Source organism: Podarcis erhardii (genome assembly GCF_964252035.2).
Source record: "Podarcis erhardii genome assembly, chromosome: 2".
NCBI lineage: Eukaryota > Metazoa > Chordata > Lepidosauria > Squamata > Lacertidae > Podarcis > Podarcis erhardii.
In genome coordinates this window covers 22,317,090-22,334,207 of record NC_138498.1, presented here as the reverse complement: position 1 = coordinate 22,334,207, position 17,118 = coordinate 22,317,090, and the positions used below count along the sequence as shown (strand labels likewise).

The following is a 17,118-nucleotide window of genomic DNA, read 5'->3' as shown; positions in this document are numbered from 1 at the left end:
GGACTTGCCGATTGTCAAGTCGGTGGTTCGAATCCCCGTGGCGGGGTGCGCTCCCATTGCTTGGTCCCAGCGCCTGCCAACCTAGCAGTTCGAAAGCACCCCTGGGTGCAAGTAGATAAATAGGGACCACTTACTAGCGGGAAGGTAAACGGCATTTCCGTGTGCTGCACTGGCTCGCCAGATGCAGCTTGTCACGCTGGCCACGTGATCCGGAAGTGTCTTCGGACAGCGAAGCGAGATGGGCGCGCAACCCCAGAGTCGGACACGACTGGCCCTTACGGGCAGGGATACCTTTACCTTTACCTTTTTTAATGCCGTAACTGTCCTTTTATACTCTACCACCAGAGTGGTTAATGAATAGTTAAGAGTCAATAGCACCCCTCCTTCAATTCTTACAGCACCCTTGTGTGGAGTGGGAATTAGCAATTGAGTACAGAACTAGGAGGGAGTAATTATTTGAATGAATTAATGTGAAAAAGAAAAAAATAAGATGTGATCACTCCGGGCCCTAGTTTTGTTTTTGTTGAGCTAAGAATAAATATGAAGGTGGATGCACAAAGATAAATGCCTCTTTGAGATTTATTTCTCTGCAAACTATATAGCAAGGACAAGGTCCGTCCCAACCACAACAATTAAGCTTTGCTAGATAAGACTGTACAATTATATAAATATTATCTGCACCTTTATTTTGGAACTTAACTAGTAACTATTTCCAGATGGGTAGCCATGTTAGTTTCTTGCAGCAAAACCTAAGAATCTCGTGGCACCCTAAACATCAACAAAATTTATTATGGCTAATAACTACAAGCTGTTTCATAAACTTAAACATATAATTTCTTAGCGATATGTATACATATTTTAGAAAAAAAAACCCAAATGATGTTACCTTGGTTGCTATAGTACTGCTTTCAGAAGGGCAGAACTTGTGCACCCTTTCTCTCTTCTTTCATTTGGTGCAAGTTGGATAAACAGAAATAACCAGAATATATGAGAGAAATCCTATGATTAACTGAAACTCAGTGTGGTATTGAAAATGAATAATCAGAATTATGCATTTTCTACAGTTAAAACTCCACACTGAGAACTAATTAAGCAAGACCATTACATGTTCCCTTAGCTGCAGTTTTGTAAACTTGCATGCCAGTAGATGTAAACACAAAAGGTACATTCAGTTATGCTCTGATCCCTCAAAGAGCAAGATACAAGTATTGCCGTAAGGAAGCAGTTTTATTATGAAACCAGGAATGCAATGCAGTTCTGGTTTCATCATAAGCTACAAAACATTTCAACCAAGTAATCAAACTGCCAAAAGTTTATGAGCAGAAAACACATATTACAAAATTAAATATATAAAATAAAATCACAATATTCATTTTGAGAAATTAGGGTGTTGAACTGATACTATACGACCTCAGGACCAGATCATTAGAAAATTGCTCGGAGATAGCATGAATAATGAAAGCACAAGCACACCGGAAAAGCACAAATAAAACACGCAACATTTAATGAATTCAGTATAAAATCAACAAGAGTCAGCTAATGGCTTTTAAATGCATTCTTTAATCTGTATTATACACAAAAGAAAGGAGTTGTGTGTTGGATACAAAAAAAAGCCATTCACCTTTGAATGAAAAATTAGGATACCCCCCCCCCCAAAACACACATACTCGGAGCACAAATGGAACAACATTCATTCCAAAAGCCAACCCAATAACAGTATATAAATCCAGACACAAACAGGAAAGGATACCTTTAGTACACAGAAAAAGTCTAGTAACTTCTTCCCTATATAAAATATGAAATATACCTGTAAAAAGGGGTTTTGGCTATATGAAATAAAACAGGAATAAAGATGGAATCACTTGGACAGAGGTATATTTTTGGTGAGATAGCCCTGCACTTCTGAAACAAGCATGAATAAGTTATTTGGAAGAAAATGAGATGCAACAATGTGATAGGACAGAGGCTTTCTCCAATTTGTTATCTTTATTAAATTGCAACTAGAAGCAATTGACTCAAAAGAGAAACAAAAAACAGTGCAATTTGAAAATCCACCTGGGAAATGAAAGTAGTGTAAAAACACTGAACTTGAACATTACATTTTACAACAATTCTTTCCACAGCTATAATCTTAGAGCTTTTTGATGCTACTTTCAGAGAAGGAAATTATCAGCATATGCAGTAAATGAACTTTCAGAAACTCATGGTAAAGTTTTTCACTTTCTGCATCCTGGGATGCTCTATACTGCAGCCAGTCACAGTCTGATACAATTCATCCCATTATATGGGCTAAAAACATCATTTAGAATACATAATAGCTGCACAAGGCATTTAAAAAAGGACTAATGCTTCAGCTGACAATAATATATGACCCATATAAGGCTGACATCATATGACTTCTTAAGACCTAATGTTAGAGAACTTTTAGCAGAACCCAAGGAGATAAATACTTTTAAGTATAAAAGCAGTTTCAGATTGGGGTCAGTCAGGTGAGACAGATGAACTTTTTGAGTTATTTTACTAAACAGTAGACATAGAAGAGGAAGACTATTTCTGAGCCATGGGCAATGTGAGAATTGAAATAAAGAGACAATGAATGGCTTTGTAACATTACAGGGAAGGTTCAGACAGCTCTGGATTTACGTACTACTTCAACTGGAGTTCAATAATGTGACAAAAATATTAATATTCCTCATATTTTGCAAATCCCTTTATTTTGTGCAGCTGCTTTCATCTGTACAGAGAGGAAGCAAGTTGGAGGCATAGTTTGGTTACAAGTGGCTAACGAGAGAATTTGCCAGAGAATTCTTACATACACAAACAGAACACTTTTATTCTAGGCTCTGAAATTTGTTTCTTTTACAAGTCTGCCAGGGAGGGGTGAGGGGAAAGCCCAAATGAAGAGCTCGTTTTAAAATACAAAGCCAAGATTTGTGTGGGGGAGAAAATTATATTCCTCATTAGGGACGAAGAACAAGAATGTATAAAAGATACATCCCAAACAAGTAAAGGCTAAGAGGAAGGGTCATCAGACGATGCCAAAACGTTCTGCTCTTTTTCTCTTCTTTGCCTGCAAATAGGGATTAAAGAGAGAGAAAATCAAGAACAAGGGGAATGGCAATGCTGAGCATGTGTTTTGGCAGAAGGAAAGGTAGAAAGTCTATAAGAAGTGTCACAGTGTTGGTTTAAGAAAGCATTTTTCATATCAAATTTCACAAGGGGCACTGCAATTGCAACAGGGCCTCCAACCAGAGTCAGAAATTAAGCTGTAAAAGCATGAGATACAGTGGCCTGGTGGTTGCTTCATCTTGCTGGGTTATACAAGAGAGCTATGCTTGGAACAATGACCACTTTACAGGCCTGGAAAGCCTTCCAGGCAATGGGGAGGTGGGAAATGTAAAAGGCCAAAGGGTTAACACTCTTCTATTCATGAGGAAGGCGAGAGGGACACAGTCAAATGCATTAAATATACTCATGCGTCTCTGAGATATGCCTCCAAGTTAATACACCAGGGGCATATAAATCTTAATTTTTACCAGGATAAATAGCCTAGGGGGTAGCAGAAGTCCTAATCAAGAATCTCCAGGGGAAAGGTGCCATTCAGCATATACAATACTAGAAAAAGACCTTTTTGTTTCAGGCACACTCTCTAAGTGACCTAACGGAAAAGCATGGAATCCCTCAGACCAGAGCCCAGCCACCCCCTTCACTCAAACTGAACAGGGGGATCATTCTACAGCTGCTACTTCATTTTGTAGCGCAATGCTTGCATAGCATCTGGCAAAAACAAAAAGCACCAAGCCATATCTGAACCCCATACAAGATGCCAAAGAAAATAAACTTCCTGCATAGAATATTCAGGATTCCTCAAAGGAGGAGGAATCAGGGACCCAAATACTGCTTCCATTCCATAGGCAAAACAAGCCCCTTGTGATGGGCATTATGGCTCAATACCAATCACAATTAGCATGAATATGGATTTACAGAAACAAAGAATTGTCATGCTAGAGTAGGAGGATTAAAATTAGGCAAATAGTTCAAAGAAGGGATCAAAAGACACATAAGACGACAGATTCTTGCCACAAAGAATTTGCAAAATGTGACATGAGGAAAGAACTACCGAAGTGTTAGAATAACTATGAAATGTCCGGGGGAAACCCCTAGGTTTCAACAGGAAACAAAATAATTTTATACAGAGACATATCTATGTCAGTCACTTGCAGCAGAATCAGTCGGTCTTGTGGCACCTTAAAGACTAACATATTTATTAAAAAATGAAATTGTTATTGTACAAAACAAACAAACAAACAAACAAACAAACTGCTATTATAAAACAACATTGGATTCCTTCAGTACCCTTCTGTGACATTTTCGTGAGGTGAATAAACTTACAGCATGGTGCAAAAATAAAGAAGCCAAGTGTGGGGTTCAAGCTTGTAAAATCTACAACATCAAAATCTCGATTTTGCTGGACGTTTATTTAGACCGTTCTCCTTGCCATTGATTTCAGTAGGCAGTTTTTTTTTTGTGGTATATAGAGGCAAGTAGATAATGTTCCATACACCCAGTATGGTATTTGTTTCACATCAAATTGAAAATCACCATGCTACCTCTGCAATGGATAGAAAGCTGGGTTTGGACCTGATGACCCAGATTCCAGTTCCAACTAACTTCCAGTTCCAACTAACTGGGTGGTCTTGGACAATTCACAGGGGTTGTTATGAGGATAAAGTTAGCAACTATAAGCTTATAGCCTCCTCTTTCTCATCAAGATAGTGATAGAAAAATCTGAAGCAATATAGATTATTCCCTCCCCGCACAAAGCACAGTAATGACCTGATGTATTATCTTTGAAGTGGAAAAGAAGCAATTTCTGAGGTCGCTCATTGATGGAGTATCTGAAGTATTATATGACCACCTAGGATAGTTTAGTGGGACCATGGGGGTGGGGGCAGAGAACAGGATAAAAGAAACACAGTGCCATCTTGTGGAGTGTTTGGCATTCTTTCACAATTCATCACAAATCCTCAGCTTCTACCCACACCATTATAATAATAGAACATGCCCCTTATCAGCTTTGGTTTGACAAGTTACCTCTGCATCTTCTGTGGTTGCTGCCCCAGCCGAGCTTGTTACAATACCAAACCTCTCCTTTCTTTTTTTGAGCTTTTCATCATCTTCCGTCTATACAAAAAAGAAGGGAGAAAATGTTAAGTTGTCTGTATCACCCAATAAAATCATTCTAGTTGGTGATTCTGCTTCTTTCTTAGTCTCATAGAGCCATTTGCTGGAAGGGAATTTACAGAAGAACATAGTTTTCAGAACTAACTGTTATTCCGATAACAGTTGAAACCCTTCTCTGGATGGAGAATATGTGTCTTTATGAAGTTCATGGAACAGGAGGCCAGGTCTCTGAACAAGCTAGATGTCCTTATATTTTAATTTTCTAGTCTCAGGCTTGCCCAAAGATTGTGCTTCTATGACATATCCTTATTATGTAGTACATACAGAACTAAAACAGCCGTGTAAATAATTTTCCAGGGAGCATTTACTCTTACTTCAGATACTTCTCTTCTTTATTCCTCTCTCCTCATGCTCATCACTTCTGCTGTTGTGACACTGACTGTGTAAATCTTAGTCATTATAAACTGGGACTGGCATCTGGAATAGCTTCAAATGTATTTTTCCACCTTGAAAACCACTATGCAACACCCTATGTGCTAGCTCTCTCTGTTTCTCTTTCCTAGCCATATTTGTTTGTTTATTTGAAAAACTTCAAAGGACAAATCTTAGATATAGCACGTGGTTAGCAAGTGGAGAGCTTAATAGTAAGCCTACATTATAATGGCATGTTAAGCCAAACCCTGGCTTAGCTCAGTGCAGGTTGGTGGTATAAAAGACAGGGGAGGAACTAAGCAGTCACATGTTTGAGTGACCCCCAGTAAGTCAGTTTGGCTTATCATGATGTGTGAATCAGGTCACAGTATTTTTGCTTCACCCATTATGCTAAACCATGGTTCAGTGCTTACATGAGTGAGCCTCCACAACTCTGAGCAAAGCTCATGTTCTCCCCTCCCCACTCCCGTTTCTGCTGTACAGTAAGCCAGCAGCTTACAGGGGGCGATGTTCCAAGAATCGCGCTTAAAGCCAAAATCTCATACTGTATAGTCAAAACACTATGGTGGGAAGGGTTGTCAAAGTCTCTTTTCTCAGACACCCACCCCTTTCCTCCCATTTTTTTCCTTACTTTTTTTGCCAAGTGCATAAAGCTGAATGCATACAAGTTAAATGTGTGTAAGATGTGGGTTTAGTTTATTTAGTTTGCTTTCAAAGAATCCTGGCTTGGGGTAAGGAACTTACCACAGATTCCAGTTTGCACACAATGTTCAGCTGAGCAAATCAGCTCAATACAGTGGTGCCCCGCAAGACGAATGCCTCGCAAGACGAAAAACCCGCTAGACGAAAGGGTTTTCCATTTTTCGAGGCGCTTCGCAAGACGAACTTCTCTATGGGCTTGCTTCGCAAGATGAAAACGTCTTGCGAGTCTTGCGATTTTTTTCGCTCCCCCCCCCCTTATTCTAAGTCGCTAAGCCGCTTATAGCCGCTAAGAGCGCTAATCCGCTAATAGGGTTGCTTCGCAAGACGAAAAAACCGCAAGACGAAGAGACTCGTGGAACGGATTCTTTTCGTCTTGCGAGGCACCACTGTAACCCCTTGTGCAAAGGAAAGGAAAGCAAATGAGCCCAATTCTTTGCTCAGGTTTCCGGGGATCACTGACTTGGTGTTAAATAAACCATGGTTTAGTGTTCTGTATGTAGATATAGATAATCTGATTCAAGCATTTTTTTGCATCTGACACTGGTGTGTTAGGGGGTCAAGTGAGTGAGATCATTAGAACAGTGTTGATTTAGTGGAATTGTTACACACAGGCTAAGGACAGAAAACCCAGAATCTGCTTTGCTATCTAACAAAGTTCTGATCTACAGAACATTAAGAAAACACAACATGCAATTTAAGGCTGTTCTCATTATAGTAGTTCACAGTCATCACTGAGGCAGCTTGTTAAATCTGCTTTAGGATATTGTTATCTTGTTAATGTGAATAGAAGGTCATTTGATTAAGTGATCCGAACACATGGCAGATACTCATTCTTTAGGTACTACTGCACAAGACTTAAGAACATATATGGTATTTTGCAGTATACGAAATATAAAAGCTAGCTACATATATAAAATGCATCTTCTCCACCATTTTAATTTCCCCTTTCTTAAAAGGTCATATTTTAATTCATTTTTCGCCCATTCTAATGGAAACATTTTCATTAAGTTGGCCTGTACGGCACTGAGCTTATCTTCATAAATTCCATTTCAATTATGAAATAAATGTTGGCTTATTCAGGTACTTCAGATTTCTTCTGTTGATTTTCCATAAGCTTGAGGCTTTTTTACTCTCTTAATCTTTAACCATGCTGGTGGCCTTGGTCTACAGTAATAATCAAGCCATCATTACCTTTTAAGAACCTCCACCTCATCCATTTGCCATGGGAGTTCTCTTGTGCTATTTTCAGCAGCAAAAGACTGTCCAATTACCGTCCTCTATTCCTGTAATTCTCCTCACCTGCTCACACAACACATTTACAACCTCCCCTCTGCCCTATTTGATTATCCAGCAGTGCTGGCCATGAGAGGCATTGGAGTAATGATAGGCTTTCACAACCATCATGCTTGAGGATGCAAGAATCAGCAGAATGGTGGAAATGAGAAATGAAACAAGCTAAAACTAACTGCATTGCTGGTCTCTATGAACTCCTAGCTGAATGCACAGCTTCCCACATCCATTAAGCACTTTGAACCTTGCTTTCAAGCTGGATTGTATTAAAATGACTTGTGAGAATAAAAAAACCCAGGATAGAACTCTTCCTATGACTATATAAAGCCTCCCTTTCCTCCACATTACATCTGTACAAATAAGGATGATTTGTTCAGCTTTGATTAATTGATATTAATCGGTCAAGCCATGACAAACAGCACTATTAAAACAAATGCGAAACAAAATATCAATCAATTCACAAAGTAAGCCCAATGACATCACTGGTGCAGCAGGCAACTTTTGTCACAGTAGTTGCGCTCAACACCTCCTCAGTGAGTGGTGGGACTGCCTTAATTATGTCAATCCCTTACATCAATGACACCATAGCAACCAGGCTCAGCTTTATTAATTATGACAACTTCATCTGTTGTGGCAACAGGAACAACTGAAATGTTTAATTAAAAATGCAGAAGTTTCTCAGGGGCAGTTGTCACCATAACAGCATGCAGATACGCTTTCTGCGCATTTGTAACACTTCGTAACAGTTACTGTCTAACTTTGCAGGTTTGCCATTTCTCTGGCCACAGGATACTTTTCACAATGAATTTTCCACTCCAACACATCTACTAAACCTTCTTTTCCTGACAAATGAAGGCCATTATAAATATGATACAATTATTTTATATTAAATGTTATTACATGACCTTCACAAACATGACACAGTAGCCTGGCTGGCACTCACACCAGCAGTTAGAATGCAATAATAATAATATTAATATTAATAATAATAATAATAATAACAACAACAACAACAACAACGGTGAAATAGCAGAATCTAGACTTGTTCTAGGTTTTTTGGATTCAGCCTCAAAGATGACTTGGGGTAACAAAGTGGCTGCCAGTCTTTGAACCCAAATTGTCAAGTGATCCTGATGAGCCCAGATACACAATATTTGGTATAGCTAACAAAAGGAGGCTGATGAGTACTCCTCATATGTAGCACAGAGAGATGGGTGTGAATTCTGAGCTGTTGTACCTTCTTGCATGCCATACACACAGAGGTACTGTACTAGAAACGCAGGAGTTCCTGAGATCCGCCCCCCCCCAATGGATTGTAAACACCTTGAAAGATTGGTTTAACAAAGACAGAGCACCAACTTTTTATAGTACAGCTGTTGTGAAGCTTAAATATCTAAATTGTACTATGAGCTGACGAAACCAGAGAACCAGTAACATTCGCGCTCATCATTGTTCAGTTACCTTATATAAATATGCTACTTTAAGATGAATTTTTCTGTTTTCAATATTTTTTCTTCTTTTGAGTGTTAGCATATAAATTTACAAATCTCATATGAAAAATGAACATGTCAAAAATAAGATAATGCTGAGAAAACAGGACACTTGGAACAGCATAAAAATATAGCCAGCACTTAATGGTATTCCCAAGGGTTATTTTAAACTGTGCATTAATGTTTGTGAACAGCAGCAAAGATGCCATTTTTTTTTCTAAGGGCACAAGAATTGGTCAGATGATATCTGCAGTGGCTTGCTTTCCTATGTAAATAAAAAAAGATCTATGCATAGCTACTCATATGTTACACTACTATTGCCTGAGATTAACCTGCATGTAAAACAACCCTGTGGATTAGTGCAATGTGAATTTTACCTGCAAAATATATGGCTGATTACATCCTCATAATATCAAAACATACCAGGGCACAGTGTCTTCTGCTGCATCCGTCTTACCATCTTCCAGTTAGTGAAGACAGCGAAAGTTCTTAGTAGTAACTGCAGCCTGCAATTTATGCATATTCCAATGCAGCTGGTTCAGCTAACCATGGAAAAACTACATGCCTTACTTAAATCATTGATAGTAAGCAAGTCAGTATCTCTGTGCCCTAAAGGCAATTTGACCAGGGGGTGGGGCAGGGTGGGAGGGGGAATAGCCAAACAGCAACTTTAAATGGATGAACGGATGTTGTGGAGTATGTAAGAGACTGTAGTGAACTGAGGTTTTTATTTATTTTTCCAGTAACTCCCTATAATCACTCCACACCCCCCCACTCATTGCCTGAAGGGAAAGTGTGTAACAATTCCACTAAATCAACACGGTTCTAATGATCTCACTCACTTGACCCCCTAGCACACCAGTGTCAGATGCAAACACGCTTACAATAAACTTCACTCCATCTTTAGCTCCTCTCTGACAGGTTTTGATTCATGGGGTGCTGAAACCCATCTGAGGAAAATTACCTCTATCAAAACACTGCTATCTCAGCATCTATCAAGCTCTGCTAGAGCCCTGGGGCATGCTCAAATATGCACATGGGCATTTGTGTATGTGAAGTGGGGGGGTGGAAGCTGACCTTTCCTGCGAAGTGACAGATAAATTTCTTGAAGCTGGTGATTTCCAGGTTTTCTTATTTTACTACTCACGTAGAAAGATTTAGAGAAGGATCCAAGGTACAAAAGGTTTCCCATGTAAAGTATTTTTAGTTTATTTTATTCAGGTAGGATTCTCAAATCTGAAATCTAGTACACAGCCAGGCATCCCAAGATACTTCACACTTTAAAAAATGAAATCTTTGTAAATAGCAAAACAAAACAAAAACCTGTGCAATTGCAATGTTTGAAGTTGCATGAATATTTTACTGCAAGGTACATGGATTAAGAAGCTCCGCATCAGAAAAAAATACAGTCAACTCACAGAATCATTTTTTTAAAAAGAGTTCTCGCTCTTTTGCCTGAGAAGAAATGCTTAGAAAACACAGACAAAAAGCTAAGTAAACGGAGGAGGTAGACAAAGGATTTCATTGGCCACAGGCCTGGGGGTTTTTTTGAAGGGGGGGGTGTTATCTGCACACATCTCCTATGCTTGTCCCATGACTCCTACTTCTCTATAACTATCTCCACACCTTTCTCTCCTTATTATTCTGCTCTTCCTGAAAAGTTCCAAAATGTTTTACTACATAGACTTGTAAGCAAAACGATGCAAAATTTTGTGTGCACACAAATACACACCATTTGTAAAATAAGCACAGAACTTGCATTACTTGGAGAAAAACATATACTTGGGGGGAGCACAGGCAGGAACTGAAACAAAAAACTCTGGTTTCAAATACAAATGAAACGGATTGCTCCACTGCACTTTCACACATCTTTCTGTGGCAAGTTTTGTGGACAGCCACTGGAGAGAGAAGCTGCAGGGTATATAACTTGGCTGTTTAGGAAAACCAGATTAGCTCAGTTGGTGAGAGTGATTGTGGTGCTGATAGCGCCAAGGTTGCAGGTTCAATCCTCGTAAGGACCAGCTGCATTTCCCTGCAATGCAGAGGGTTGGAATAGTTTATCCTCGAGGTCCTTTCCAAATCTACAATTCTATGATTCGAAGTTCTGCTTTCCTTCACTGTTGCTATTAAGAACCAGCGGCTAAGCAGGACCTCCAGCTGTTTTGCCATGCCACTGGATCGTTTTTGTGGGAGTGGAGAGTGACTGAGAACAGGTGTTGGTGTAGAGCAGAGACAGATGCTTTCAAGCCCTTTAAAGCAGCAGATAAAGGCAGGGATACTCTTTGGGTGGCCCCAAGAAGGATCTGACATACTGGATTTTGGTCATCTAGTAGTGGGGTGGGGCAGAAGAGAAAAAGTTGCCTCTTATATTTTAGGAGTGGTTTCCATTGCATAAAAAAGGAAGGAAAACCCACATTAAGCCAATGGCTGGACGATACTTCTACTGCAGCTTTGCTAGGGTGGGGGCTCCATTGGATCTTCACCCCTTTGTTTATCTAGCACAGGGGTCAGCAAACTTTTTCAGCAGGGGGCCGGTCTACTGTCCATCAGACCTTGTGGGGGGCCGGACTATATTTTTTTTGGGGGGGGGGGAATGAACGAATTCCTATGCCCCACAAATAACCCAGAGATGCATTTTAAATAAAAGCACACATTCTACTCATGTAAAAGCAGCAGGCAGGGCCCACAAATAACCCAGAGATGCATTTTAAATAAAAGGACACATTCTACTCATGTAAAAACATGCTGATTCCTGGACCGTCAGCGGGCCGGATTGAGAAGGCGATTGGGCCAGATCCGGCCCCCGGGCCTTAGTTTGCCTACCCATGATCTAGCATAAAGATCCGCTGCTCTCCTTTACTGAAATGGCATCTCCTTAAAAAGGCTCAGCAGTATTTGCTTGTGGTTCTGGCATAATTATATCCAAATGACTAGAATACAGATGTTGAATCCATGTGCTGGGTGAGTAAGAGTGAAAATAGGATACAGGTGCATAGAGTAAAAAATCAAGTATGGGGCACAAGCTAGATAGGCATCAGGCATCCCCAACCTTTGGCCCTTCAGATGTTTTGGTCACAATTCCCATCATCCCTGACTATTGGTCCTGTTAGCTAGTGATCATGGGAGTTGTAGGCCAAAACATCTGGAGGGCCACAGGTTGGGGATGCCTGGGCTATATTTATGGAAGGGATATTTGATAGTGGTTTTGCCTTCAAAGAGTTATAGCTTGTGCAATAAACAGTTAGTGTATCCCAAATGGGCAGATAAAGTATCAGCTAAGGAGGCAGCTTAATAGCAGGTGGGGTATCCTTATTTAGCCTTGATACCCTTTGAATATATTAATTTTTTTACTACAGTACTGCCTTTTTATTTTTAATAAATGTTTTATTCAAGTATTGCTTATTGCATTCTTTCATTCTTTGGGAGAAAGTGGGATAGAAAGTGGGATAGAAAACTAACCAAATAAATATGGAAACAAAAATTAAAAAATTGTATACATTCATGAGAGTAGCATTTATTAACTTGATTTTTTATCACAAAGTACCTTTTCTTGACTGTCAGAATAGCCAGTCAGTCAGCTAAGCACCTTCCCATTAAACAGCCACCATCAGAACTTACTTCTGGGAATGAGGAGCTCCTATCTTTGCAAATATCTAAGAGGAACAAAAGGCAGCACTTTGGATCCTCAGAAGCTTCATGATCTAATGAGTGTCCTCAGAAGCCCAATCTCTTGTAGCATCTTTCAGAATGGATTAGGGTGTTTTAAAAGGCAAAATAAAGTTCGTCATTATGAAAAAGTCTGGTGTGGGCTGTTCATCGGGCAACTCACTCCTATTTCTCTCCAGGTTACCCTGATGCTCCAGATCCCTTTGTCTATCAGCAGGAACAGTAGCAATGGGAGTAGCAGATGTGTTATCTGTGATGGGGGCCTTAGAAGGCAACTTTCTGCAAGAGGCTGGTACTTCACTCAAGGCCTGCAGGTGATATACAGGTGAGCCCGGGTCAGATTCATCTGATGAATGTTGAATGTCTTTTGTTTATGAAGGCCTTTGTTTAGCTGGTTGCTTGAGAGACTCACTCTCCGGTACAGATAGTCTGCAATTGTGGAGATAATTCCTTTCCAAGATGGCCCCTAACAGGAGGACCCTGTTTGTACGGTGCCCTGGCTGCCCCATTTCCCTCATCACCTGAGATGGAAGGATGGTTGGTGCCTTTGGGGTTCTGCAGTTGTTTACTCTCCTGTTAAGTCCTTATGGCAACAGTAGTTAGAAAGGACAAATTCAGACAGGAGGTTTTCACAGATTTTGTGATGGCAGCAGATGTTGGCAAGGCTGGGATATACGTGTGGAGGAATAGGGCTTTCCCCCTGGAGATGCATGCACTACTGCGAGGTCATTGTCTCAGATTTAGTGGGTCTGACCATGTGAACAAAATGGTGCCATTTTGTTGAGAAAGCAGTGTCTTCCCAATTAACCCATAAGGAAGGGAGATAGGAAAAGAGTAAGCAGAAAAGACAAATAACAAATTTTAAATCTCTATGAATGAAAAGAGGAAGATGACAAAGAGAATGAAATAAGTTGAAATTTGAAATAAAGACTAGCTGGAAGGGAAGTACAAATGCTGAAGTAAGAGGAGGCTCTGTCTTGGGTGAAGGCAGAGAACCAAGTGGGGTGAAGACTACAATACCAGATTGCATGGCTCCTTGACTTCTTGGGCAATAGAAGGAGTCAACCCACACTTACTGTATGCCTCTTTTATTCCAAAATGAAAATAAGCTGCTCTGTGATGCCCTAGGCCTATTGATTCACCTTGGTAAGAATGACTTGTCCAGAGAGCAGGTAAACCTCTGAATGTTTTCAGGTTCAGGAGGACCACTCATTTGTTAGAGCCAGATTTTGAAATATTGGAGCGAAATGTGTGGTGAGAACCTTGAATTCTTGCACTGATGAAATATTCTAGTTTGAATTACATCCTACAGAAGCTGAGGCTTCTGAAGAGACTCTTAGGTTGGGGAATTTTTTTTGGGGGGCGGGGATGGTTGTTGCTGCTATTGATATTAATTTTTTGTATCTATATTTTTAGAACATGATTTAATGTCAGATTTGTTTGAATACTTTTTGATGTGTTTTATTTATCCCTTGACAATTTTTGTTACATTTGTTGCAAGCCTCCTTAGGCATGGTTCACACAACATAGTAAGCAAAAGTATGGCTTACATACATCATACAGACCTCGTTTTATTTGTATAACAACTTTCCATAGTTAAAAAGCTTCAATCGCTGCACCAAAAGAGCCTAAAATATATTGTACTGTGCCAGATTAAAGTATCGGGACGCGGGTGGCGTTGTGGGTAAAACCTCAGCGCCTAGGACTTGCCGATCGCATGGTTGGCGGTTCAAATCCCCGCGGCGGGGTGAGCTCCCGTCGTTTGGTCCCAGCTCCTGCCCACCTAGCAGTTCGAAAGTACAATTAAGTGCAAGTAGATAAATAGGTACCGCTTTCTAGCGGGAAGGTAAATGGCGTTCTGTGTGCTGCTCTGGTGCTGGTTCGCCGGAGCAGCTTTGTCACGCTGGCCACGTGACCCAGAAGTGTCTGCGGACAGCGCTGGCTCCCGGCCTATAGAGTGAGATGAGCGCACAACCCGAGAGTCTGTCAAGACTGGCCCGTACGGGCAGGGGTACTTTTACCTAGATCAAAGTATCCTTAGATGCCAAGACCTGGCTTTTACCAGTACTATACAATTCAGAGTTAGGTGAAGGCAAATACAGAGCAATCAGTCTCCATCAGACCCTCCTTGATACTAATCAACATTCTAAGCATGCAGATACATCTTTCAATCTGCTTGGCTAATATCAATTGAGGGGTTTGCTTTCATTGCATCTTTGGGTAATCTTTCTTAAAATAAAGAGCTACATTTCTGGCTCTCACAGCGTCCTAGGACACTATGCAAGAATTCTTTTCGTCATTAGCTTTAAGAGGATCCCTCTTTGTGAAGTGCAATTTATTTATTTTTTTGGATCATAGTGCAGCCGCTTTTAACTATTTATCTCTTTTCAATATACAGAGGGATGAGTCTTTATGTTCCTTTGAAGTGAAAGGAGGATTAAAAAAAATGAAGCAGTGCTAGGGAAAGGCCTCCGCAAGTTGACTAATGCAGCTGGACAGACTCATACAGCAAACTACAAAGCAATCGAGTTTTCCTAGCCTCATTTCTAAGACAATGTCTGAATATGAAAATATAGTAAGTTACCTTGAGGAAGTACACAACTGAAAGATATCAGGCAACAAAAGACAGGATGCTTTCAATTAAGAAAAGGTCCACAGGAGGAAGCAATGCAGAATTTTTCAGATGAACCCTCTCGCATACCAGAATTGAGTTCTAGGATACAATTGAAGACAGGAGCAATACAAATACAGCATGCCTGTAAGTGATCTATGAGGCTTGGTATAGTATATTTAATAACAGGCAGTTCTGAATTCAGATGCTATACACTTTCCTCACTCATTATGTTCCTCTCTAAACTTCCAGAGTCTAAGGTTTAGGAATACACTGTGTATTTATCTGCATGTCTATGGTAAATAGCTACAGAGGGATAAATCATGGGTTTTTTCAGCCCTTCATACCAGCTGGTCAAGTCAACACTATGAAAACAGGTTCAATAGATCAATTGTGTACTCTGCAAGCATATGTGATAGCAGGGGACGGGGGGGGGGAACTGTCCTTTTTTTGTTTTAAACCTGTGGCCTGTTAATTTCTTCAGGTGTCCCTTTTTTAAAAAAAATAAAAATAAGCATGACATTATCATGAATTGCATTTTACAAGCCGGTGGGAGGGCATTTATATAAAAATGAACCCTTCTGGTCACCACTCCTGTATCTCCACTGCAGCATGACGGATGGCAGGATGAAAAGCAGAGCCTCCAGGCTTTCAGGCGATGGTAGATTAATGATGACATGGCCTTGACCTCCAAAAGGTAAAGGTTATGAAACACTCATGAGTAGCTGGCTTCCAATTTCATACCCAGAGGGTGAATGACAGCAACTGATAGTTTTGTTCTTCAAAACACTCTAATCCTGGGATGCACAGCTGTCACCCACCACCTTTTTGAAATTCATCCCAACATATTTATATCTTCTTGCTCTTTTCCCTAGTGGACTCTATTCTGTGTCTGTGTGCATCAACTACGCGAATGACGCTCAGCAGCAAATAGTAGGGGCAATGAAACAACAGGAAACTGAAAAGTTTCAATATAATCATATTGTGACACCACTCTCCCTTTTACAGCCCTAGAATGATATTTTGCCAAGTATTAAACTTGCTCAGTTACACATTACACATGCACTGTGATCAATGGCAGAGGCACAATCAAGGAGCTGTTAGTTTTATAGACTCCAATACCACTTACCTTCCCACTCTGCTTCTCACAAAAGGCCCAAAGAATATGTGATTAATCTCCCCCCTTTCAGGACTAGTCAGTCAAATCAACACAGCTCTTTAATCTCAAAGCCCAAGAGAATGTCAAACACTGAGCAGTTTTTCTCATCCTCTAATAAGTCATGTTTCACCAAGAACTTGATGTAGTTGAAGAAGGATGTGATGACACTGAAACAAGCTCTTTTCAGAGCCCCCAAAGTGTTGTTTAGAAATGAACCTACAGATGTGAACTAGTGTTAAATAAGGTTATGTTTATGTTTCTATACAACAGACAGCTGGCAGGCTCGTCCTACAATTTAATACAAAGAAAGGGCAAACTACTGTAGTCTACCACACCATGATGCTAAGTAACACATAACGCAAGATGTCAAGGCAATGATGATAATCAATATTCAACTCTATATCCACTGCAGGGTCATCACACCCCTATTTTGAAGACTACAAGATGATAAAACTAATAAAACAAAAGCAGAGTCAGTAACAAAATCTGATAATGTATCTAATCTGATAGAAAAAAGAATTAAGTTTCACTGTCAATGCACCTTTGCACAACTGTATCATCTTTTGGATTTAGTTGACACAAAT

The 17,118-nt window shown here is 40.1% G+C and overlaps 1 protein-coding gene across 2 annotated transcripts in view; it reads right to left on the bottom strand.

Annotated features, from left to right (window-relative positions):
- Positions 1-2,682: 2,682 nt before the first annotated feature.
- SARNP (SAP domain containing ribonucleoprotein) overlaps positions 2,683-17,118 on the bottom strand; it is a 56,199-nt gene continuing 41,763 nt past the window's right edge. For both annotated transcript variants that reach the window (XM_081849966.1, XM_081849967.1), the window contains 2 exons: positions 5,095-5,184; positions 2,683-3,070 (listed from right to left, as the gene is read on the bottom strand). In XM_081849966.1, coding sequence (XP_081706092.1) covers positions 3,029-3,070; positions 5,095-5,184 — 132 coding nt within the window. In that variant the 3' untranslated portion in view covers positions 2,683-3,028. The remainder of the gene's footprint in view (positions 3,071-5,094; positions 5,185-17,118) is intronic.